The sequence below is a fragment of the Musa acuminata genome, chromosome BXJ2-9 (genome assembly GCF_036884655.1).
Source record: "Musa acuminata AAA Group cultivar baxijiao chromosome BXJ2-9, Cavendish_Baxijiao_AAA, whole genome shotgun sequence".
In the NCBI taxonomy this organism is placed as follows: domain Eukaryota; kingdom Viridiplantae; phylum Streptophyta; class Magnoliopsida; order Zingiberales; family Musaceae; genus Musa; species Musa acuminata.
The window spans coordinates 47,055,668-47,080,557 of record NC_088346.1 but is presented as its reverse complement, the minus strand read 5'-3'; the positions used below and the strand labels follow the sequence as shown (position 1 = coordinate 47,080,557).

The 24,890-nt window shown below is 37.2% G+C and overlaps 3 protein-coding genes across 5 annotated transcripts; 1 reads left to right on the top strand and 2 right to left on the bottom strand.

The window, feature by feature from the left end:
• Positions 1-2,457: 2,457 nt before the first annotated feature.
• On the bottom strand, positions 2,458-3,603 carry LOC135622098 (F-box protein At3g56470-like). Its single transcript, XM_065123738.1, has one exon. The coding sequence runs from the start codon at positions 3,601-3,603 to the stop codon at positions 2,458-2,460; it is 1,146 nt and encodes a 381-aa protein (XP_064979810.1).
• Positions 3,604-5,510: 1,907 nt separating this feature from the next.
• Positions 5,511-10,829, bottom strand: LOC103999147 (metal transporter Nramp3.2). Of its 2 annotated transcripts, XR_672767.3 has the most exons (5): positions 10,114-10,829; positions 9,296-9,432; positions 8,552-9,204; positions 5,966-6,284; positions 5,511-5,838 (listed from the first exon to the last, which is right to left on the bottom strand). XR_672767.3 is itself a non-coding variant. In XM_009420806.3 (4 exons), the coding sequence occupies exons 1-4, from the start codon at positions 10,737-10,739 to the stop codon at positions 6,030-6,032; spliced, it is 1,671 nt and encodes a 556-aa protein (XP_009419081.2). In that variant the 5' UTR covers positions 10,740-10,829; the 3' UTR covers positions 5,511-6,029. The 2 variants fall into 2 exon arrangements, 1 of the variants encoding a protein (XP_009419081.2); XM_009420806.3 differs by having other exon boundaries at positions 5,511-6,284.
• Positions 10,830-14,595: 3,766 nt separating this feature from the next.
• On the top strand, positions 14,596-24,412 carry LOC103999146 (uncharacterized). 2 transcript variants are annotated; one of them, XM_009420805.3, is made up of 6 exons: positions 14,597-14,914; positions 19,716-19,921; positions 22,006-22,300; positions 22,480-22,587; positions 23,634-23,878; positions 23,966-24,412. In XM_009420805.3, exons 1-6 carry the CDS (start codon positions 14,669-14,671, stop codon positions 24,081-24,083), a joined length of 1,218 nt encoding a protein of 405 aa, XP_009419080.2. In that variant the 5' UTR covers positions 14,597-14,668; the 3' UTR covers positions 24,084-24,412. The 2 variants fall into 2 exon arrangements, with proteins under 2 accessions (XP_064983019.1, XP_009419080.2); XM_065126947.1 differs by lacking the exon at positions 22,480-22,587 and having other exon boundaries at positions 14,596-14,914.
• Positions 24,413-24,890: the final 478 nt, after the last annotated feature.

Sequence of the window (24,890 nt, the reverse complement as noted above, 5' to 3'; positions counted from 1 at the left end):
GTTGGGACTACAAGGGTCATAGGCTAGACTCTTGCTATCACCACCTCCTACGTCTCCTCCTTGCCCCTTCCTCAAACTAAATGCCCCCTCTCTGATGATAGCAAGAGGGACCAATCCATCGGTTGTTGCGCTATGGTGGAGTCACATTCGTTATGGGGATTATCACTAGATAGGAGTTTACGAGAACTACTTTATCCACAAACTACTCTATTATCCATGGACTGAGATATGCAAATTAGGAAATAAACCATCTCCCCTAAATGAAAACTTAAATAGTACTATCAAAATTTTCTAGATTCTTTAGCTGGTGCTACAGTTATCAGATGTTCTAGCGGCTGCTAAGAAGTTGTTCCTCGACAACATCAGTGATTGAATTCCAAATTAGTTCTGAATAATAAATATTATCTGTACTAAAGTTTACACTTATGTGAAAGCATCCTCGTATGATGACCTCATATTTCCACTTGTTATGGCATGCTAGTGTTAGTGTTGTATTATCTTTAGCCTGACGTATCTTTTCTCCATTGAAACAAGTTCCAACTCGGTGCCTAGATTTAGTGGTGCTTTCTTCATTGGATGACAAACATTCCAAGAGGTTGAATAAGTTTTGTGCTATTTGCTGCAGAGTTATATAGGAAATAGATGACATTCAAGAAGGATTTCAATGAATTACTCTTGCATCTTCGACGTATACTTGTGAAGGATGCATTGCACTCTGAAGAAAGTGTATCTGCATTGTCTAGAGATTACAATTCCAACATAAAAGAAAACAAACACAAGCAAGGGGAATTAAATATCCTTCTGCAAGCAGTTTTGGTCAGAGATCTTAGTAATAAATATAGCCGGAGTTTAGTAGCCATGATCACGCACAGGTGTCGAACATGGTGATGTATAAACTGCTCATGCAGCTTTCAAGCACTACTAACAGTGGCCTGGAAGCTGCACTTAGAAGAAGCCATCCAGGAGGTTGCACTTGAAATTTCCAGTAAAAGAAGTTGCATGCTGCACTCAACTAGATACGAAAGAAACCTTTCATGCTTCATCTTGCCAATGGATGCTTCATCACCACTCGACTTTCGTCCAAAATGAAATTGCTACTTGTGAAATGTGCACCGGAGAAGAATGGCTTCTGATCATAGGTTTCATATTCCTGGGCCTGCCCCAACCAAAACACAGCTTGGAGAACATTGAATTCAACTGATCGATTGACCTTAGTGGATTTAGTGGATGTTAGAGGAAAACAGGAAAGAATTTTGTTCAATATTTGCCCTGTTTCTTAACTCTTCCATCTTCACCTCGATGTTTGTGAGACGTGCGGTTGTAAAGATAGTTCTACCAAAATTTAAAGCTTTAAAAAACTACTTGTAATGTTATAATAATTGGTGAAATCGGCCTCGTTCGTGGAATTCATATGATCTTATAACTTCTGATGGTATCTCGGGATAATTACATATTATCCTTACTTAGGATTGGTATCTCAATCCTTATATTTTTTAAAAAAATAATATTGAGATCCCTACACTTAAAGTAAAATATTTAATCATAATTCTCTTCACATAATTAATTTTATCATAAATAAAAAGAGTACAAAAGTAAATATATAAAAACTTCTATTTTTCTCTCCTATGAATGACAGACCATCGACAATGTCAATGGTGTGTAAGGCCAAAGGTGCAAGTGGCACGCGAGGCCGATGATGCCCCGGGGGAAAGGGGAACGAGACTTATAGCAAGAAGGTGCGTGGAGTGATTCTCGATCTAACCGATCATATTTGGTGCATTGGAGATGGATGTGACAGTGGGAGGTGCCTCCTACAATCCACTGTATGACTCCCTCTTGGAGTCCCACCATAAGGGAGTGATAGAATTCCACCACCTCTAGTACTTGCCTCATACTTGCTGTCGTTGACTTGGACCCAGCATTAGTGACGAGGGAGGTGGAGGTGGGGGAAGTGGCTATGCTCTGCCGTACAGTGTGGATTTTACCAATGGGACTAGCGATGGAATCGATAGGAGGTATGCCAAGTTGGGCCTTTACTTATTGCGAAGCAGGACATGGTATGGGAAAAAGATGACATGAGGCCAACATATGAGGGTGGCGTTCCAAAGGAGATCCGAGCACCGGTGCCATCAACCTTACATGCCCCTGACATTGTCGATAGTCTACTGTCTATGAAATTATTTTTTTATCTTTTTTATTCACATTAAAATTGATGATACGAGGAGAATTAAAATTAAATATTTTATTTTTATAAATGTATGGATTCCAATGTTACTTTTTAAAATATAGGGATTGAAATTCTAATCCTAGATAACTAAATGGGGTAATCTGTAATTACCCTGGTTATCTCATCAGATAGCACTTTGCGCAGTGGTGCAAGTGCAAAAGAGCAAAAGGCATCCACAGCTCATGAACTTAAAAGGCAATTGCAAAAAGAAAGCTACTTGGTTTCATCATTTACAGCAGTGAGGGTGTGAACCAAAAGGGTGGCTGGAAGAACACAGGAAATTTCCTGGTGTTTGGCAGAAAATTTGTCGATGAATATAAGCACTCCCACCTTCCCTTTTTCATATCAAACATTCTAGCTTTACGATAAATTAGCATCCCTGCAGAATACGTCTCCGGGAAGAACTCCGTAAGATAGATGCAATTTCCTCTCATTCCTCGTAAATCCTCGGCAGAAATCGAAATAGAATTGCTGTTGCCCACCAATAGAGACATATTCCCCAAGTCCTTCACAACATCCCAACAAGGCTGGTCCTCGGAGTATTGCAACCTGAGAACGATGACATCCTCTGATTTATTCACATCATATGGAAGTACGTAGTCGATTGCAAGCTTCAAAACCAGGAACAGCTCCCCTGTGTTCGAGCATGCTAAGTGTATACAGTAATTACCCGCGGGGATGACACTAACAAGTGCTGAACTCCGGGCAATGATCGTCACTACAGGGCTAACTCCACTTAGGTCAAAAGCTATGACTTCACCTTTGCGCGTTATGCAGTAGAATTTGCCATCATGATGCATGATGTCCTTGTATGAACCATCGTTCTCGGTCAACGCCGTTTCAAGAAGATTCCACCTGTCTTCGCCCGACTTCGTGTAGGTGAGCTCCCAATCTGTAAATCTATAGATAGCCACGACAACATAGCTATGGACAGTAGGGTTTGCAGAGAAGACCATCTTTCCAATGCGATTAGGTTTGAATGCTTGGTGGTTTACTCGGTCGACGTTCCATCGGGCGACGTGGGAAGGGAGGCAGATTTGATTCCCGGAAAGCGGATTTAGGAGGCTGACCTTTCGCTTCCTACCGACGATCACAAACCAACCGGCGTGGGATCCGACACACCTCACACCGCTGAGCTGGGGGAGGCGGGGGTAGGTGAAGCAGTAGTTGTCGGGGAGACATAAAAAGGTGGAATTGTGCTGCTCAAAGTTCTCGCTGGGTAGGAGAAGCCACGGGGACGGGCTGATCACGGGCTCCATTGCAGAATGCCAAGCCTTGCATGTGGCACGGATGCGAGCACGATGTGGGATGGGAAACTCTTCGCTGATCTTTGCGAGCAGATCCGGTGGGAGTGACGTCCAATCGGGGCTGTGCATGGTGGTTTCCACCTCCACCAGCGGCGGTTCTTCTTTTCATTATATACGACACGAATACATTTGGAAGAGCGATGGAATTGGGACGAGGACTCCGAACCGAAGACGTTGAGGTCGAGGATGCATGATCATTCATGAACCGAAGACAATATTTGATTTCCACTTTGGGACCGAGCCAAAGTACGTTGTAACATAAAGTGGGAAAACCTTAAGAGTATAAGGGGCAGACTTTTTGTTTTGCATCGGTGATCCAAACACATGAATTGGATTGGATAAAAGCATGACTTAACATATTTTCTATTTTATCCGATTTGATAAAATAAGATTTTATAGCTGCTTTAAATGTCTTTTTTCAGTTTTAAAAGTTACAAAAGTGAAACATTTAATCATGTTGTTCTAAGAAAATTTTATTTTTAATCTTATAAAATTATTTTTTAACTTTACATAAAAATCTTAATATTTTACTTTCGTAACTATAAAAAATTTAATATAATTTTTAAAAATATAGAGATCGAAACATTAAAGATAACTAATTACTATATAATTATACAATTCCTTCCGCTTTACTATTTTTATTTTATATTTTAAATTTAACTGGTGCTATTTTTACCTAATTTACGGTTCCTATAGAACTCTCTTTCCAACGTCGAGAAAGGTTCCTACTTTGGGAATTATCATTTATTTCTTTCCATCCAATTCTACCTTACTATCATTTATTATTATTTTTTAGCTTGGACGGTTTCCCACTGCTTAAGACAACATTTATGTGCCTTTCCCATTCTCTTTATTAATAAATATATTTATCTTGGGGCTTTATTTATATGAGTTGAGGCGATTCTATACGGAATCGATACGAATGAATATCTCAAAAAAATCTCTCTAGAGAGAGAGAGGTAGAAACTGTAAAGAGATATGTGAGGGCTAATTACATATAGTTTGATCTTTTTAGTATCTTAATTTTTAGATTTAAAAAATTTATTTTAGAATCTCTATAGTTATAAAGTAAAACATCTTACGCTATTAGTTTTATCGACGGAAAAATAAAAACAAGGGATAAAAAAATAATTTCAATGTTAAGTTGGTGGTGACGAATGATATCAATAGTGACAGACGAAGGCGTCACTAGGGGTCATAGGTAATTGTTATGATGAGGAGAAAGAACGATGACGAGATGTAAAGGTTACTTTGCATTTGCGTGAGCATCGGTACAGTTGTCGAGTAATATATCAACATAGTTGTCGAGCGACGAAAGAGTCACTCGACATATGTAATGATAATGATGTAGATGTAGAGTAACATCACTCTACATTTATGTCTCTACATCTATGTCAGTACCGACATGGTTGTCGAGTGATGAAAGAGCTGCTCGACATCTGCTGTAGCACTAATGCAAATGCTGAACAATAAAAGAGTTGCTCAACAATTGCGTTAGTATTGACACAGATACATATGCCAACCAACCCTTTAACCGCTCAGTAACTACGTCAACACTAACATAGAGTAATAAAAGGGTTGCTCAACAACTACATCGACTTCGACACATATGTAGAGCGATCCTCATCTCTCACTATTGCTCTCCCTCTTTATCCACAATAATCACTCACGATCCCCAATGATGTCATCGTCCATCACCACTAATTAAAATATTAAAATTATCTTTTAAACATTTATTTTCATACTATGTGCCTTATTTTTATAATTATAAGAATTTTAATATAATTTTTTTAAATATATGGACTAAGATACTAAAAAGTGAGGATAATTTATAATTAGCCTGATATATGATGTGGTAGATTTGTTTGCATACTAGAGTTATGAGAACAAGGATCATGCATGCTAGAGTTCATAAGAACAATTATACCACTCGAGTCACCTGTGCCTCGAGACATAATAATTTGCCAACTGCAATATAACCGCAGGAAAGCAACAAGAAGAGCATTAGAGAACAGATAAATACAGTGGATTCATCAGTCTTGACTGGATAGAGCTTGGATGAAACCATGGCTCAATTACAGAAAAATGCATGGTCAAAATAATTGTACACCTGTTGACATTCTTGTTCAGTACATTCTCCTAATAACACAAAAAAGTATTCTGATTGGTAACTACTGTTAGTGCCCACTTGTCTCCGGGGTAGAATTCCGAAAGATAGCCTGTCTTGTCGAGTGAACGGGAACCCAGTTCCGTATGTTGTGAGAATACCGTCTCTATCAACTTGGATATGATGGTCGGCTTATTCTGGCATGCAGTCACATAATAATAAGATCAATGTGATCGAAGCTATATATCGTTTTGGTCCTGCAATTTGGCTCACAGTAGCCAGCTGAGAAAAATATATATAGTTTGAGCTCTTGATCTCGCGTACCTTGACATGAAGATGCCTCAAACATGGTGGGGGAAAGGAGTTATCCGGTATCAAATCCAAACAATCACACAGAAGAACGAGAACAAAGACATCTGGTCACAACCAACTGCACAAGAGAATATCTTGTGAAATATGAAGTGAGACGAATGAATAAGTCCCTACCACGCAAAATGAGGTAAGCAATGAATGCCATATATATAACTACGATGACACAGACGACCAAGCCAAAGAGCGGCCCATGTATTTCGGAAGAGAAAAATTCCAGCAGAAGATAACCGTTGATTATGAGAAGAAGTGCAGCAACAATCCAAGTTACTGCCTGCAGCATACAAACAACCAATGTGATCACTTCAAAACTCCAAACATTGTGTACGTATAGGAATACACACCATAACTGTGTCATCAACAATATCATGAAATTGTAGTAAAAAACGTGATTCAAAGGGACAGTGATATAGAGAAAGCAACAAAGAATGACACTGATTATGTCAGGCTTCTTTAAGCAAAAAATCTGAAAACATGATACCAAAGTCACCAAACCAAACAGTTATTTAAGTTAACAATGTTAACGTGAGCAGCTATGCCAACAGCTGAGGCAGGGAATATATGTTTGCCTCACATATAGTCATCGTTTGTATTTGAAGAAATGGTTTTCTATAGAAGGTTTGTGAACATGTATCATGCCAAGTGATTCCATGATTCTCTTTATTTTTAAGATCCAAAATATAAGCTTCTGGTCAAGATTGATCTAATTTTTCTAAATCATGATGTAAGTAGAGGTTGAGGTTTTACTAGTGAATTCCCCTACAGCTAAATAAACTCTAAATTTATAGGTTATCCTTACCCTCTAGTTGGCCCATCGCCCAAATAATACAGAGTATCTTATTTATATTTCCTCCCAATTCATTAACCTTAAAAGAATTACAAAGATTTATGGCAGGATTCATACTCCTTTTGTTTTACTCCAGTGATTTTAGCCATTCTTGCAAACGTAACTCCATGTGATGAACTCCTATAAGGAAAAAACTTCCCGAGAAATATACAAGTTGCATCAACAATCCGTACCAGATATTTACCACATTAAGTACACAAGATATAAACATTCTAAAATATGTATTTGTGACCTTAATGGAAGGAGATCCAGTCATTCCTTTAGCACCTAAACTAATATAGTCATATACAGCATTAGTAGGTCTCCAAATTTGTTTTGATATTTTGTCAGCACACGCCTCAAATTTTGGTTGGCTAAGCGATTACATAACAAGAAATCTCGAGAAAATGTCGATCTAGAAGTGTTTTGCAGAATGACTTCAAAAAATTGGTAAATCTTCCGCAGCCCCACAAGCATCACAAGTCACTTGTAACCATACCTAATACTCCTAAAATCCATGCTCATGTAACAATTATTTTTTTCAGATTATAAATCATTTTGAAAATTTTATAAACTTAGAAAGGAACACTTCTGGCTCAGTGCAGTAAACATCCCGGAAACTTTCTTCCTTTGAGGTTCTAGTGGTGAATAAATATCAACCAGATTCAAGGAATACACTAACAAACAATTTGTTTTGCAGGAACCACTTTAGTAAATTCTAACAACATAAAATAAACCTATATAAAATTAGATATACAAGAGATGAAGGAAGCAGAACAGGGCATGCATGCTAATATCCGATAGTATTCATTAAGAGTCCATTGGTAAAAACCCCAGATATCCAATGATCTGAGATAACATATAACGAAAGACCATCTTTTCTTTATACACTAAATGCTAATTTAATAAGAAAAAAGACAGCTAATAATCTTAGTGAGGATTTAGATATATCAAAGTATGTGTTTCATGATATATGAGCCAAAATTTTGTGCACACAAATAAAAGATTGCTGATGACAATATAAACAGACTTTTTCTTGCCAGAATATTATTGAAGCAAAACTTTTACCTCTCTGTAACAATTTGCTTTTAAAGGAGTATTCAAAGACCATCATATAGCTGAAGATGTGTGCACACTAAAACTAATAAAAGACTACTGATGACAATATATCAGAAAGAGACTTGCTCTTTCCAAAATTTCATTGAAGCAAGAATTTTACCTCTAACAAGTTGCTTTTGAAGGTGTATTCAAAGGGCATCTACTTCTAAACTTAACATATCCAAGTGAGATATGCCAACATACTATATAAGAAAAACTGTGTCAGCACAAAAAGATTGTAAATTTTATATCACATCCTGCAGCTAATACAAAATTGATGTTGGCAATCTATAGTTCCTCCCCATGATTTTACAGGTAGCAGATGAGCGGTACAAGCACCATGTGCTATGCAAGTTAGATAGCTCATTTTCATCGTTTCTTCTTAAAGTTCTGCTGCTCCTAGAATTCAAATCAATAGAATATTCCACCTTGTTCTTGAACTTCCCACACTCTAAATTGTTAAAAAGTATAATACAAAAATAATTAAGAAAAGAAAAGAGAAGGATATTTGCAGGTGTGAGAACAAAAAATTGGCAACAATAGTGGCTCAGACAAGAAACACATCGGAATAAGATAATAAGAAAATTTCATAACAATATTTAAGATTCACAACTTACTTGAATGGTAGGTCCAATCTTAAAAACCCCCATCACTTGCTCCTTCGACACCAAGGTGAGAAGCGGAATGAGGACAAATGGGATCTGAACTGATTGGAGGACATTTAACCACTGGTTAAGGGTATCCAATGCAGAATCATAAGTGTCAAAGAATAGAGAAACAACTATAGTTGGGACAATTGCGAAGCTTCTAGTGATCAATGATCTGCTCCATTTCTTCAAACGGAGATTGAGAAATCCACCCATTATAAACTGTCCAGCATAAGTTCCAGTAATCGTGCTACTTTGTCCAGCTGCTAATAACCCAATTCCCCAAATATATAGAATAGGAAATAGCCCTCCCCCGTACTTCTCTTGTAGGTATTTCCCAGCATTCTCAAGGCCAATGGTATCTGCTACTTTAGTACCATAAAATCCCTTTGCAAAAACTGCTGTAACGAAGAGATTTATCATAAAGGAAATGATTAGCGCAATCGTTGACTCTATAGTATAATATCTTAGTGCTTCTTGAACATGGCTTTTCTTGTTAGGGTCAATCTTTCTTGATTGTACAAGAGCAGAATGCAAGAAGACATTGTGTGGCATTATCACACAACCAACAATACCAACAGCCTGCTTTATTGTTTTTGAGCCAAGTGTTGGAACCAAGGTACCTGACAGAAAAATGAATGGAATTGAAATTGTAGGAACACGATTTAGAGAAAAATCAAAAACAAATTTGGCAAATTGGAGCAAGGTAATCACCAATCAGAAGCTCCTTCCCACTGGGCTTGGCTTCACCAAACATCCACGTAAATGAAAAAGCCATTGTTGCAATAAGAAAAGCGAAAAATGCTTCCAATTTCCTCACTCCGTAGTTCTCAAGGAACAGAAAGATGAAGCTGTCAAAACAAGTTGAAGGCAAAAGATAATAAAAAATGATATGACTCCTAATAAAAGAAATTAAAGAATATGATTGGTGAAACCAACCATAAGAGTTCTCCAGTGATAGCATTTGAAGACAAGCTGTTGTATGATAACCAAAGTCTTTGTCATTCTTCTATTAGGCTGTCAAACTACTACCTCAATTTAGTGCAGAAGTTAGCTTTGCTAATGAAGAAGGGGGTTAAACTTTCTTTATTCAACTTAGTCCAACTTTATTCAATTGCCAATAATCCTTATCGCTTGATCCTCAATCACCAATGTATTTGAGGTAAATAGTACATCCTAAATTAATCCATTATTACGTACTTGGAAGTGGCAACCTTGAGTGCCTTACAGTTTGCAATGTAAATAACGAAGTACAGCAGACATAGAAGCTGATACTACTAAGCTAAAGCTATAAAATTGAGAGATTTAATGTACCATATAATATAAAGCATAACACACTCCAAGACATGCAATAGGCAATATGCAATTTTTGTTTTTTGATGAAAAGAGGCAATATGAACAGCAACCTGAATCCTCTAAGATGGGGGAGTCCATAATTGAAGGGGAAAAACCTTTCGGCAAGTTCCCATTTGATTAAAGAAGCTAAATTTAACAGATTAACAACAGAAACTTGAAAAAGACGAAAGCCTCACCAATCCAAAGCAGTGATGACGACCCCAACCCAGAGCGGAATCATTCCTCGGCTGAGGATCTTAATCGCGATGGCACTCCCAATCACTTCCTGTATATCCGCGCCGATCAGCGCCACCTCCGCCATGAACCACAGCACCAGCATCGCCCACCGGGGGTACTCCTCGTGGCACAGCTCCGCGAGGTGATGTCCCGTGGCCACACCGAGCCGCGCAGAGAGCATCTGGATCAGGAGCCCCATCGCCGTCGCCCAGAGCAGCAGCCAGAGCAGCGAGTACCCAGCGATCGCCCCGGCCTGGAGATCCCCCTCTAGGTTCCCGGGATCCAAGAACGCAATGCTCATCAGAAATCCTGGCCCAGTAAAGAGCCACAACTTCCTCCAGGAGAAAGGCGGCGGGGGGCCGTCGTCGCCGCAGTCCTCGTCGGAGACCCAAGCGACGACGACCTTCTCTCCGGACTCGAACGCGCGCTCGGTGGTCTCGTCCTCCGACCCGTCTTCATAGGCGGCGAGGGTGCGCCTTGCTTTGCCGTCGGCGCCGCCGCCCGAGGGCTGCGATCGGAGCGGGAGGAAGGATTCCGCCGCCTCCTCCTCCGCCTCTTCTTCGAAGATGGGGTTTCTTGGCGCCATTAACGTGACGAGGCTGAGAGGAAAGAGGTGGCGGAGGGGATTTAATAGGCGTGCAGGAGGAGGAGTGTCGAGGAGGACGGAGGCGGACGTCCGTTCCTTTAGGAGACGTATAGTTTTATTGTTCCGGTGAGGGATCCCGTCCAATTCCACATTTAATTCACGTCGACTGGCTCTCACATCTCAACCGTCCACATGGAACGGCGTTAATTATGAAGCGTAAATTCTGATGCGTATCACCTGCAATAATTGAAACTTCCATACGGCGTTGCAAATTCGTCACTACTTAACCGTCTCATTATTGGATATTAGTGTTGGTCCCACATAATGACTACGCGAGGTAAACTACTGTGTATCGAAAGAGCCCTCCTACTTTGGTTAACCTGTCAGCTTAGGATTCTGGCCAATTGTGATCCACCGATTCCCACATTTTACCCGTTCACACAGTGGTGGGTCCCACCGGGCTAGGATTTCCGTAGTCGAAACGTGTATTTTTCGGCTTAGCCACCGCCGACACCCACCACGTGGTAGGAGGATGCGAAACATGAATCGCACGCACGTAGATGGCATGGTTTTGACATAGTTTCGAGCTTATTTCGGAATTAGATTAAATTTGGACTCGTGGCTCAGTCATAGAATTGGGGTCAACATTAATTTGTTTGAGCGTAATTAGATTCGATTTGATTCGGCACAATCACATTCTCAGAAGGATGTGAGAATTAGATGCTGAATGCTAAGTTTTCGTTGATGTGACGGGACAGCTTGGGATTCTTTGGGGAACACGTGGTGCTCCTTCGGCCGCGGCCTCGTATTCGCGAACCAAAGAAAGCTGGCGTGGACTCGGAATATGATGGAGATTTCACATCCTCAGGAGTCGTGTCTTCTGTGGCGTCCGATGTTGTTGCACTTTATTCGGTCGACAAGGAACGCCGGAGTGTACCCTGTCTGTGCCCAGCGACCGAACTCGCCAGTCGCCGTTGGAGGGTAAGATCCACAGTTGGCGACAACGGGAGGGGTCTTCTTCCGTGTTCGGCCGCTTGGGTATGACAGAAAATCCTATCTGTCCTACTAGCACTGGTACAGTAATGGAGAACGAGTGGGACCCGTTGTGTCATCCAATCACAGAAAGGTAGGAGAGTAGGTGCCTGCAGAGAGAGAAAATTTCTTTATATTCATCACGCAGAGAGAGTGAGAGAACTCCAAGCACTGTGCTGAGGTCACCCTGACCATGTAAAATGAAGCTATCGAGAGAGACAAGGTAGTCAACGGGACCATGTCAAGTGAAGTTCTTGAGAGAAGGAGATGTGAAGTTGCTGATAGGTCTTGCGATCCCTCGGTGCATGTTTGGAACACCATTCATGCCTGCAAGTGCCAAATAAATGAGAGAGAATATTTGGAACCATCACACAAATTGAGTAGAGAACAAGGATGCTGTTGCAACTGTGATTGTGAGGGATGATATATTGATAATGTTTCAGAGTGGTATTGATCTCCAAAATCAAAAAAAGACTATTACAAGTATAGGAAAAAAAAAATCAAATCTATGAGAAGAGAGTCTTCACTATCATCTATTAACATGATATTTTAAAATTTTATTTAATATTAATTTTAGAAGATATTAACATTTCATTGAATGGAATTCTCTAATCAAATGGTATATACACTATCCATGGTTGCAAATAATAAACTATAAATTAAATATTAGAGATTGTGACCATATATATTATTTATTTAGTTTACAGCTACATAGAAGCAAGAATTTTTTTTCGCTTACATTTAAAAAATAAGTTATGTGTCACTCATTCAGGGGCATCTATCCTTATAAATCCCTTCATATTTCGAAATGAATAAAGGAACGAAGATTTATTGTAGCTACTAAGAACTTTAAATGAGATACTTAAGCAAGGAGAGAGTCTTCAAGAGTGAGAGGCCTTACTCTATTCTTTTTTCATTTCCTTCTTCTTCCAACCATTCGCCTATTTCAATTTCATCACCATCATAACAGTAGTACCATAAAATTTGTTCCCCTCTTCCCACCATTCACTCCTCATTTGTTCTAAAATATCAGAAAATTTTTTTTGAACTCTTAAAAAAGAGTACATCGTGGCACTAATAGTAATCAATCCAAAGCTCATCGTATTCCAATTCCGAGGCTCAAGGTATTATCCTAACTTGATAATAATCAAGTAAGAAATGATCTGTGCAAAGCTTATTTTAAATCAATGATTAATGTTGAGCCTTAAGAATACAATAAAGTTGTATTATAGAATTCGTTCATTTTATAAATGATAAAATTTTGATGGTAGAAACATGAAAATAATACGAATAACCATTAGTTTAATTTGTTTTGTAGACCAAAACAAAAAACATTTTGCCAACTTGCAATTGCTACCAAATTGGAAGGGATTATAATTTTAGGTAAATCCAATTCACAAGAGCTAGTGGTTCACATGCAAAGAAAAAGTAGAGGCTTTGGTCGGCACATTCATTGGCAAATAAATGAATGGCAGATGATATGAATTGTGGGTCCCTCATGATTAAAACAATTACTATAAAATGAAATATCATTGTAATTGGACTCACCATATAATTGATCTGCGATCATAAATCTACTCTCATCACATCGGATGCCGACATGATAGTCCATCATCATCAAATGAAAACGAAATATTATTTTTATAATTACTTAAAATTAGAGTATCTTATCTAATAGCCTCATGGAACGTTATAAAAGTAACATATCTAGTAAACTTATTGATCAAATTTATATCTCATATTCATCGACGTCTAACACCATAGTTCCTATCAGGAGATTAACTCAACTATATTGAGTCAATCATATTAAATAAAAATTAAATTAATTAATAATTATCTTTAACGTTATATAATCACACTTATAATTTAGGAAGACGTATAACTATTTTAAATATTTAATTTTGATCTCAAATATTCTATAAAATGTTTCCTCATATATACTTTCTATCATCTGAATTATTCTAATACACTTGCATCCATCACTCAAATCCTTCAAACAAAGAAACTAACTTAAGCATTAAAATTTTTCATCATTCAACATAATATCACTCTTTATATAGACGTTGAAGAGGATCTAATATGGCTTAACAAAATCGATTTAGACCATTTAAGTCTTCTCTTTACACCTTAAATTTGCAAAGCATTATCTCCAAGTATTTATACTATATTACTTGCTAGCCTTCTCAATTTCACGCAACCAAACGTCCCCAAAAGTTGCTCCCATCGCTACCTTGGAATCAAACAAAACATGATGAGATAATAAGGAAAGGCAATGGATAATTGGAGGACTCGACGCAAGTACAACGGTGATCACTGATTGGGGACATCAGCTCCCTCTCCAGATATGTGTATCGCCGCACATGCATCCAAACTCGCGTGCACCGCAGACGCAAAACGATTCAAATCAAACTGTTGCACTCACTCACCTGCAGATTTGCTACTTACGTTTCTACCTTCCTTGGGTTTTGATCCAGGTGGCCTTACATGTGGGTCCCATGGAAATTTTCCAGTCACATGGGAGGTAACGCTCAGGGTTTCGTCGTCCAGAGGGAGCACCCACCAATGTGGCGGTCTCGTTTGCTCGCGGCTGAATTCGTGCGGGATCAGATGTTGAGTTGACTTAAAAAGATGAGTCTAGATGTCGTATTTGAACCTTCCACGTTTTCTTTAGAAAAGTGGGCGGTTGAGATGAATCCTATTGAAATCACACCGATGGTTAAAATGAGTCTTTCAGTTCAAGTCCGGTACCGAGTAATGCATCCAATCCAGATTCATCTAGCGGAGCTCCGTACCAATATAATAATAATATTGGTAACTCTAAAACGACCCAATTCGAACGCGAGAAAACCGAAGAAGGAAGCGATTGAGATTGGGGAGAGGGTGCTGGTGGGCAGGTTATGCCGACCGTCGCCGCGTTCCTCCCCCGGGCTCTGCTCTTCCCTCGGCCTCGTCCCCCTTCTCCGCCGCCGCTTCCCCCGCCTCTGTCAACGGTAGTTGCCCGGCGGCAGTTCCATCACTTCCCCTTCCCTCGGCTGCGCCTCACCAAGCCTCGCCCCCTCGTCATCGTCGCCTCCTCCTCCTCCTCCGGGGCTTCCTTCGATGAGCTTGATTCCGTCGGCAGATCCGACAACCTCTCATCCAAGGTTAGGTTTTGTTTTCCTTTTCCCCTTGTAATTATCGGTTTCCATTAGCTGGTTGAACATGGGTTTCGCTAGTCTCGATGGGAATTTGGAGCGATTCATGTTGTCTACTCTTTCATTGAATTAAGGTTCAAGAACGTCCCTAAATTTGTGGAACACGGTAGATTATTGATCAGCCGTTTCGAATTCACTGGAATCATCGTCACATATAAAGAATCATTAGATCGATACCAAAGAGGGCTTATGGAGGAGATATGTCACTGTGATGAATCTGGTTGAGATAAACTGAAAAGTGCCAAGGATGATTTGAGGAGCATCAAGTCTAATTAGTAGCAATAGGTAACTGCAAGGCCTTCTTTTCTCTTTCATAGCTAAAGGCTGTCCAGCTCATTCGGAGTGAGTGATTGCATCAAAATCCATTGAAAAAGTAGTTCCGGGGGTATTAGAAACTTTACCAGATATTGCCTGGCAAATTTTCTGAAACGGTAATAGTGGAGTTTGATGTCAAGATAGAAATAGAATGAGACAAAATGAGAAATGAGAATAGCTCAAAGTTGTTTATCACATTAAAAGCTCTGTCAATGAAGAACAAAGTCTTTCAACAGTCCAATTTGATTGTGGATTGAAAATTTGAAGGTTCGAAAGTTTTCCAACATACCTTTATTTGGACTAGCAGAGGAAGAAGAGGACTGGTGGAGGGGAAAGAGGTGTCTTGGAGGTAGAGGGGGTGGTGACCCTTACGAAAAGGAGGACACGGTGGCCCTTATGAAGAGGAGGACACGATGACCCTTATGAAGAGGTGGCGGAAGCAATAGCATGGCAGGGTGAAGGCAAAAACTGATGGTCCGGATATAAGTTCATAATCGAATCAGTAGGTATCATCCTGCGTAGACCAGTATGCACAGTGCACCCAGATTTTAATATTGTAGTGGGGGGCAGCATATAAAGAAAGTAAGTGATACGAGTCTAGAACAAGATTCTTGATGTGTTCAAAGGGGAAGGGCAAGAGAATCAGTTTGTCAATTATGTTGAGATTTGGTAAAGATATTTATTAGCTTGCACAATGTCTTTGCCTAACATTGTTATTGATTTTTCTGGAATAAATTACATTGCAGTTTAACTCTATAATATTTGAAAAATACTCTATCTTATCAAAATTACATTCAAAGCCAAAAAGTTGGCTATTGATTGTAAAATAGCTTTCAGAAAACACCTTCTTATAGGTTTTATTTTTCTTTTATAGTTTGTCGCTGATACTTAAGATAGACTTGTGATTAGTGATTTAAAAAACGTTATGTGCTAAAAGACATCAAGGTCCCAAAACGCCTGAGGCGCTAGGTGTTCGCCCGAGCGGAACGAGGCGCTTTAAAATATTAAAATATATAATATAATTAATAACTAATTATTTAAATAAAAATATGTTATTAAATTAAGAAAATATAAAGTACAAAGTCACAATGTCACATTAACAAAAATCCCAAAATTCAAAACAATAAAGTTTTACATCAAAGTCATTTATCATAATTAACATTATCATCATTTTCATACAAATCATCTTCATTGAGTTCGTCCTCTTTCTTTTGTCATTCCTCTTTATTAAAATATATTTCATTCTCTTTGTCTTCAACAATAGTAGGAGTCGTACTTAATGTTTTTGTACTCATTCTTCTTCTTGTCATCTGTCTTGTATATGTTTGTAATTCTCCAGCATATGAAACTCTTGTCACAATTTCTCATGTCAATCTATCATTTTCAAATACAAGCTCGTCTTCGGCATCTTATAAGTTGGCACCTATTTCTCTTACCAACCACTCATTTGAATTATCAATATCTTGTGATGAGAGTGGATCAATTCTATTTCGCAAATCATGATGAGCCTTCAAAACTTGATTATATTTGATATAAACAAGATCGTGTAATCGTTGATGTTCCAATCGATTTCTTCTCTTTGAATAAATCTGTCATGTCATATAATTTTAAAATATATAAATACATCTATCTAAAAAATAAATTAATTGAAATAAAAATATTAAATGATCTTTATATACTCAAAGACACTATAGTTTCGCTCACAACTCGCAGCACTACATGTCAAACTAAGTATTTTGATAGCAAATTGCTACAGGTTTGGGATGAAATTTTCAATTAGACTCCACCATTTAGCTGCAAAATTTATGTTATTATTAGTAATAACATAGTATCATACTATAAATTAAATTAATTATATCAAATTATTAATACCTGATGATGTAGTTGTCTTGGATCGAACTGCCATTGGAATTCCAAAAATACCATTGATATTTTTATATAGAGATAATTAATGAATAATCTTATCTTGCACCTCAAGACTTAAAACTAATCTTGTAATGCACTATTATAACGTATTCAGAACTTCTGCATCAAACCCAACATATTTGATCTTATAAAAGAATTTTGGATTCAAATAATATCCTATTATATGTAAGAGACGAGAAGCTAACAATTCCATCTTTCGTCAATGATTGTAAAAATTTTCTTATATTTTTTAATTTTCATTAAAAGATTTTTGAATCGTTTTTTTTATTATATCCATAGCCTCATAAATATATCTCATTGTAGGCTTATTTTCAGTATCCACCGATCGAATGACTCAAACAAGAAGGCTCATTATCTTTAATATATAAATTATATGATTCCAAAAGGATGACATTAAGATGATATCAGTAGCCCTCTTGCCTTTTGCTTCTTTTGCCTAGCTTGTCATCTATTTCTTAGAGATAAACATGTTTCTCAGGTTATGTTTTTGACGATGCACGCTTTGTAATGTCAAAAATGAAGTAGTAAATTGGGTAACACTATATCTTATAAATTCTTTGTTGCCTGTGAATTCCCTCATCATATTCAAAGCCCTAGTATGATTATAGAGAAATCCAACAACAATGATTGTCTTTTCTAAAGTTTTCTCGATGTCAGAGATCTTTCCAATATCCTCCAACATTAAATTAATACAATGTGCCGCACATGGAGTCCAATAAAGTGTTTGTCTTTTTGTTTCAAGTAATTGACCCGAGACAAATGATAACAAAAATGATAAGACTTAAGAGTTTAATACATTTTTCATTTAATTGAAGATAAAGTAATAAAAAAATTCAAAAATTCAAAATATCAATCTTACAAGCTAATACATAGTTGCTTCCATTATCAATTATAATTTAAACGACATTTTGTTCACCAATTTCTTCCATGAACTTGGTAAGCAAATCATATATCTTATATCCAGATTTCACAAAAGATGAAGCATTTATTGACTTCACAAACATGGTCCCTAAAGAACAGTTAATCATAAAATTAATTACACTCTTGTGTCTCCTGTCGGTCAAAGCATCTTACATAATAGAGCAATCATGTGTTATCCATAATTCTTTATGACCCTTTAGTAAGTCATTTGTATATTTCAACTATTTTCTTAATAATGGAACTCGCATCTCATAATAAGTTAGAGGTTTTAATTTTGTATCATATCTTTCAATAGCTTTAATCATCTCTATAAAGCTATCTAAACGAGTTGTACTAAGGGGAAGACCAGCCTGATATAAGAAGCGAGCAATATGCTGAATTGTTTTTCCTCTTATTTCTTTATCACAAGCATCATTTATATTTGTTTGTCTTAATTTTGAGCCTTCTACATGCCCTTATTGCTTCTGTGATCCTTGAAACATCTATAGATCTATTGGTCGCATTTTACCCTTCTTAGTAACCATAGCTTCTTCTTTTTTTTGTCGTGTACTTTTTTTTCACTTGGGTTGACACTCATAGAATAATCTCCTTCTTCTCATTCCTGCTATGTTCAACATTATCCTCTGGTAAATTCTCATAAGATACATTCTTTTGCATCTTCTTTTCATTCATGTAAGCCAATAACTCTTTTTTTACCTCAGGTGGACATTTCTTGCAGACTGTTGCATTCTTGAAATTTCCTACTATATGTTGTTTTGCACAAAAAAATATACCTTTAGTAGTCTTATCATAAAAGATACAAGTAACTGCATTAGGATCTTTTAGATAATTATACTTCTATGCAGGATCTTTTTTTGATATCAATGAAGAATTTATTGAGTTGCATTGTACACTTGCTATTTATCCTGAAATCCTAACAATAATTTCAAATAAATAAAGATTAGCAGTATTAAAATTAAAATAATATATTATTAATCTAATAAATAAAAAATACTGTTAATAGTATATTGTTAAAAGTATGTTGTTAATATACTGTTAACAACATACTGAGTCGATATGAGAAGAGTAGAGATCAATGTGAGGATTGAGGAGGAGACCGAGGTTGTTGATTGAGAGCAATGGCAGCGATAGTGGTAGCGAAGAGCAACGATAGTGGCAGCGGCAGCGGAGAGAGGCAGCAACAGCAGAGAGAGGCAGCAAAACCGTCGGCGGCGGAATCACGAGTAGGGTTAGGGAAGTCATGACGAGGGGGAGGCTGATATGCGTGCATTAGTTGGTTCAACTAACACAAATGTGATCGAGCAAGACTTAAAAATCTGGTTCGGTTGCCTGGCCATTAAACGAGGTGCTCGGGTCTCGTCGAGCGCTTAGGTGAGCGCCCGAGTGCCTTTTTAAATCACTGATTGTGATTCATGTTTTTCTTTCTGTTATCTTTTATCTTTAACAACTTGATTTATTGACTTTGTTTATCATTGTACTGTCATTATAAGTTTTATGTTTTTCTTACTGTTTTACACAGGCTAAATTTTACTTTTTAGACAACTTGCACTGTTGTTTTCTAAATCTCATGACTAATATTGCATTTCAGGAATCCATTCTCTTAAACATGGTACAAGAGATAGAGCCTTTGGATGTGAGCCTTATTCAGAAGGATGTTCCGGCTAAAACAGTGGATGCAATGAAGAGGACAATTTCTGGCATGCTAGGTTTACTTCCTTCTGATCAGTTTCATGTCCTTGTAGAAGCCTTATGGGAACCACTCTTCAAGTTATTGATTTCATCCATGAAGACAGGGTACACTTGTGCGACAGAGATGCATGTTGCATTTTACATAAAAATCTAAATTTATGCAGACTGTCACTTGCAGTACTTTTTAGTTTTTTGCCAGCCAGCAGTATACAGTTCTTTTACTTGAAAGTGATCTATATCATTATATGCAAACTTGAACTCTTTAGAAATTACTCCTATCCCCAACTACTTTTTCATCAGATGGTACCTGTCTTGCTATGTTTTGCAAGCTTTTTAGTTATCTGAATTACTTTGATGGTTAAAGTCATGTGTTTCAAGAAAAAAATATTTATAATTAATACTACATGATTGTCAGGCCTTCAAATGATATTGGTTGCTCCCTTGTAGAATAAGTTGGCACATGAAATACGATAAGATGTTCCATGATGTTCAACTAGTGTTTACCATAAATTCTGCTTTGGTTTAATATATCTGTTGAATGAACAATAGATCTTCCAATAAATCTATGGACTACAAACTTCTACTGAACTACCTAGATGATTCAATCAAATCTCATCTGGACAGCAGCATGGATGTGTTCAATTATTTTTTAAGATCAATTCTGGATTTTTTTAGTCATTGAGTTGTTTTCAGGTTCTTTTTCCCTTGGTTTATGGGTTAGTTCTCAATCGCGCTTACTAGTTACATTGAACCTGTTATACTTAATCAAATTAGTTTGTTCAAATCATCATTCTATCGGCTATATTTATCATCCTAGTGTTCATTTAGGGATGGAATTGGGATTCTAGCAGTCCTTGCCTAAACTGAGGCATAAAATCAGTTGAATATAATTTATGAGAGGGATTATATGTTGCTTATTGAAAGGATGCCCTTAAAATCCTTCCATGGCTTAATCTTATTTAAAAGATGAATAATGGTTGGGGTTATGTGAAGGGGATCAACCAACTGGTTCTTTTCCTTATCACAGAGTGACATACTCATAGGATTAGAGGTTCCAGTCAGTTTTTATACTACGGAACTACCTGGTTAGATACAAACGAGCTGCAACTGAAGGATACTTAACTGGTAAATTCCTTGACTTAAAGACATTTTTTGTCCATCTTTGTTGTCTCAGTACGGTTGGTGTAGATGCGTACACACAGTAATGTCATCAATCAAGCATATTAAGTGGCATCTAAATATTTTATTTTAAAGAGCCAGTTCTTCTCGTTTCTGTTTTATTTATTATGTATTAGCATATAATTGTGGAATATCACCTCTAAAGTCATGTTAATATCATGAAACGAGATCCAACTTAAACTGTTTTATTCCTATCGTATGCCATATCCTATCATTGATTATTGTGGAAAGTGAAATGTCTTTATACTGCTTTGTTTAATAGCCTGTTCCTTATACATTTATGTATTAAGCAGACTGTTTAATTGGTCTTTTAGTATGCATAATGACCCAATTAGATATTTTAATTTATTTCCATTATGTCAAATATTTCATCTGGGATGCTTTATATGCCAGACATTTTGAGGTTCATTAAGTAAATAACTATTGACTTTGTCATGTATGCTGTATAATAGACAGTAACCTTTGGTTATGCACATGTATTGAAAGTCAGGGTTGAAATTGTAGTAGTATATATAACCGTTTCAAATGTGTCTATCTTTAGTTCAAAATGTCTGCATAATTAGCTTCATTTTTTGAATCAATAAAACTGCCTGGGAGCTCTGCAATATAAAATGCCATGTCCTATTCCATTTTGTTGAAGAATGGGAGAGGTATGACATTAGCATCCACCTGTTCTTAGTTTGATTTTGGTATTTGCAAAAACCAGTCCGCCGTTGCTGGTAGCAAAGTCACCTTGTAGTTACCAGCTCATGTTGACTTAATCTAATGTCTCAGGTGTAAATGTCATCCTATTTTTTCAAGTCGTGTCTGGAGTATATGCTATTAAAGCTTCTCATTCTGAAACTGAACTTTGATTCTCTTTTTTTATCAAGTTGTACAAGTATGTCAATCTGTCAATTACTGAGCTTGGTTTTATGTCTACTCTTTAGATTTATTGTATATATCTTAAATGTGTCTTTATCATTTTATTGTTGTTCTTAATCATCTTAGGTTCTATAACTGCATCGCAGGTACACTTTGCGCAGCGCTGAATATAGGCTATACCTAGAAAGAAATCTAGATATCCATGATGAACATAGTGAAAAAGGAAAAAAGGATCCTGTTGAAGATGATAGTCCTGAAATGTTGTTTGGTAGCTCTCCAACAATATCCAGTGCCCCTGGAAGAAATGATGCTTATTGCAACCATGAAAAGAATGATGAGACATCACATGAAAATGTGGGTATCGACATCCTTGGGGAGTTATCACCTGAAGTTCAAGAATACATCTGCTCTCTGCAATCTCGTTTAAATTCTGCAGAGAAGGTATTACGTATAAGCCCACATATATGAAATGACTAAACTATTTTGTTGGGACTTATATATTTTCTGGAACTTGTCATGGAGAAAACTAAATTGTCTTTTGTTGGCAAGGCATGACAGATCTCTTTTAATGGAAGTGAAACATTAGTAAATATAGTTCAAATTTTATTTTTGACTGATAGGAGCTTTGCGACATCAAAAGGAGGAACACTGCTCTACAGATGCAAAATTTTGTAGGAGAAGAAAAGAATGATTTGTTGGATTATCTAAGATCATTGCAACCTGAGAAGGTTAGCCAGTGCATTTGGTATATTTATTATCTTTGTAGCCTTGCCCAAATGATTGTGTTAGCAAGTAATTTTCAGCTACCAATTTATCCTCAAACTTTCTTTCACCCATATGGAAATTTCATTGAGAGACTTGGATGACAGGTATTGCTAGCATAAATCTATAATTTCACTACATACATTAATTTAATGCCAAACAAAGTGTGGCACAAAGTGTTCTTTACTGCAATTGAGACAATTAACTGTCAGAGTTGGAGATACTAGTAAACTATAAAACAGGAACAACAGTTAATAATTTTTTTATATAAATTAGTAACAATATATTGTGACTAGGTCAAAGAAAAGGGCAGTCAAATGGATGAGCCTACTATTATCATTGTGGGGTCTAGGAGGCTCAATCGATGCAGCTTCTATGGGGAAGATTGTTTCTGTGATTTGAACTCTGATCATCTAGGTCATAATATGCGAGGACTTGCCCTCTCAAATATCTGAAAGTTCAATTGTAAAGTTTAGCTATATTACTCGATTTTTTATATGCATCAACAATAGTTGACAGATTTTGTAAAGAATTTGAATTATATGATATTTGGGTTCCTGCAGTTCTAGAAATGACTGTTGTGTGATATGGATTATGGAGTTTTATGTTGTCCAAATATTTGGTGATTCTCTTTGTTGCTTCCATTTTTACTATTACAAATATTGATAATGTTTCCAAAATTTTCACTGTTGGTGCACTGATTATTTTCCATGTGATAGCGTATATTCATGAACCATACAAAACTGTTGATATGCAGATTAGGGTCATTGACCGGCCAGCTTATATGTATAACAACTTAATTTTGATTAATGTGAAAAGTAACACATCGAGTAACATAAAATTAAGCAAAAAGATGTATAAATCTTACTTATGAAGCTTAGGTATACAGTTCCAAGCCTGTGTTTCCATGCTTTAAAATTTAGTACCGTCATACATCAGCTGCAGTAGAATCAATCAGTAGGCGATGACTTTTTTGGCTACCTTTGTACAGTTTACATGGTTTCTTGTGCAGGTTGCAGAACTTTCGGAACCAACTTGCCCTGGTGTGGAAGAAACAATACACTCTGTCGTGCATGGCCTCCTTGCAACTCTTTCTCCAAAGGTGCATTCAAAACCCCCTCATCATATGGAAAATCCAACAGGAGGAACCTTAGGTGTTGGAAAAGATGACTGTGCTGAACTAGTAGAGAACACTTCGATACAATTTCAGCCCCTTATATCAGTCCCCAGGGATTATCTTGCACGTCTCCTCTTCTGGTACAAATGGCATATCACATTTGTGTCGTAATTTGCAACTGTAGTTATAAAGGAATCTTTAAACCTTGTTTTGTTGTGGTGTATAAGGTGTATGCTGCTGGGTCACTACATCAGAGGCCTCGAATACCGTCTAGAGCTGATGGAACTTCTGACAATCTCTAGCGAGGTGGAAACCGTACCACGAGAAGGTGATTCCCTTGCTTGACAGTGCCTACAGGTTTGCTTATTTACTTCATCAAAGAAGAGTCTCTGATGGATGATTTTGAGTCCACACTATGAAGGATCATCAGAGGCGAAGCGCTCCCGCTGGTAACTATGCTCCAACGTTCTTTATGCCACCAATAACTAGATTATAAAATTATAAAAATATGTATATGTCAAAGTCCAACAATAACAGAGTAAAGTTGCCATTCAACAGTTCTCTTTTTTTCTTTATCGAGGTGCTCAAGGTGCATCTGTTTATTTGCTTTATGATGTCCAAGGTAACTAAAAGTTGTGATTTATTGACTGTGAACTAAAGAAAGAATTCCTTAAGCTCTTTTGCAGCCCTTGCTAACATAGTCTGAGCTCCCCATTTTCACTCGTATAATCAATTTTTATGTTTTGTAATTTGGAGTGGTGAAACATAGAACTTGATCAATTCCAATATGGGTAGTACTGCCACATGGAATTTTCTCCTTAGTGGAGATAGTGTGATGTTTACTGTCAACTGCATCAGCTTCCTATTGCCACAATTTAATGAGTATTGTTTTTGACTCGGTCCTCTATCCCTGCACAGCTTTGCAAAACCCATTCATCCTTTCGTTGTTTCCTGGAGGATACTTAAAAACCTTCACGAGTTTTATCTTTTATATCTTTTATAGGTACACTCTTCAGTATCTTGATCCTTAAATTTAAAAAATATATATTAATTTCTTTTATAGTTATAAAAATAAAAATATTTAATCTCATTTATCATTACGCCATTGGTTTTATCGATGGAAGATACAATACATAATAATACATGCATGAA

Coding starts and splice junctions, on each gene's coding strand:
- LOC135622098 (XM_065123738.1), bottom strand. CDS start 3,603: ATGCACAGCCCCGATTGGACGTCACTCCCACCGGATCTGCTCGCAAAG.
- LOC103999147 (XM_009420806.3), bottom strand. CDS start 10,739: ATGGCGCCAAGAAACCCCATCTTCGAAGAAGAGGCGGAGGAGGAGGCG. Junction 9,433..10,113: donor GTCATCACTGCTTTGGATTG/GTGAGGCTTTCG, acceptor TTGTTTTGACAG/CTTCATCTTTCTGTTCCTTG. Junction 6,285..8,551: donor AGATTGGACCTACCATTCAA/GTAAGTTGTGAA, acceptor TGTATGCTGCAG/GCAGTAACTTGGATTGTTGC.
- LOC103999146 (XM_009420805.3), top strand. CDS start 14,669: ATGCCGACCGTCGCCGCGTTCCTCCCCCGGGCTCTGCTCTTCCCTCGG. Junction 22,301..22,479: donor GTTTAAATTCTGCAGAGAAG/GTATTACGTATA, acceptor TTTGACTGATAG/GAGCTTTGCGACATCAAAAG. Junction 22,588..23,633: donor GATCATTGCAACCTGAGAAG/GTTAGCCAGTGC, acceptor TTTCTTGTGCAG/GTTGCAGAACTTTCGGAACC.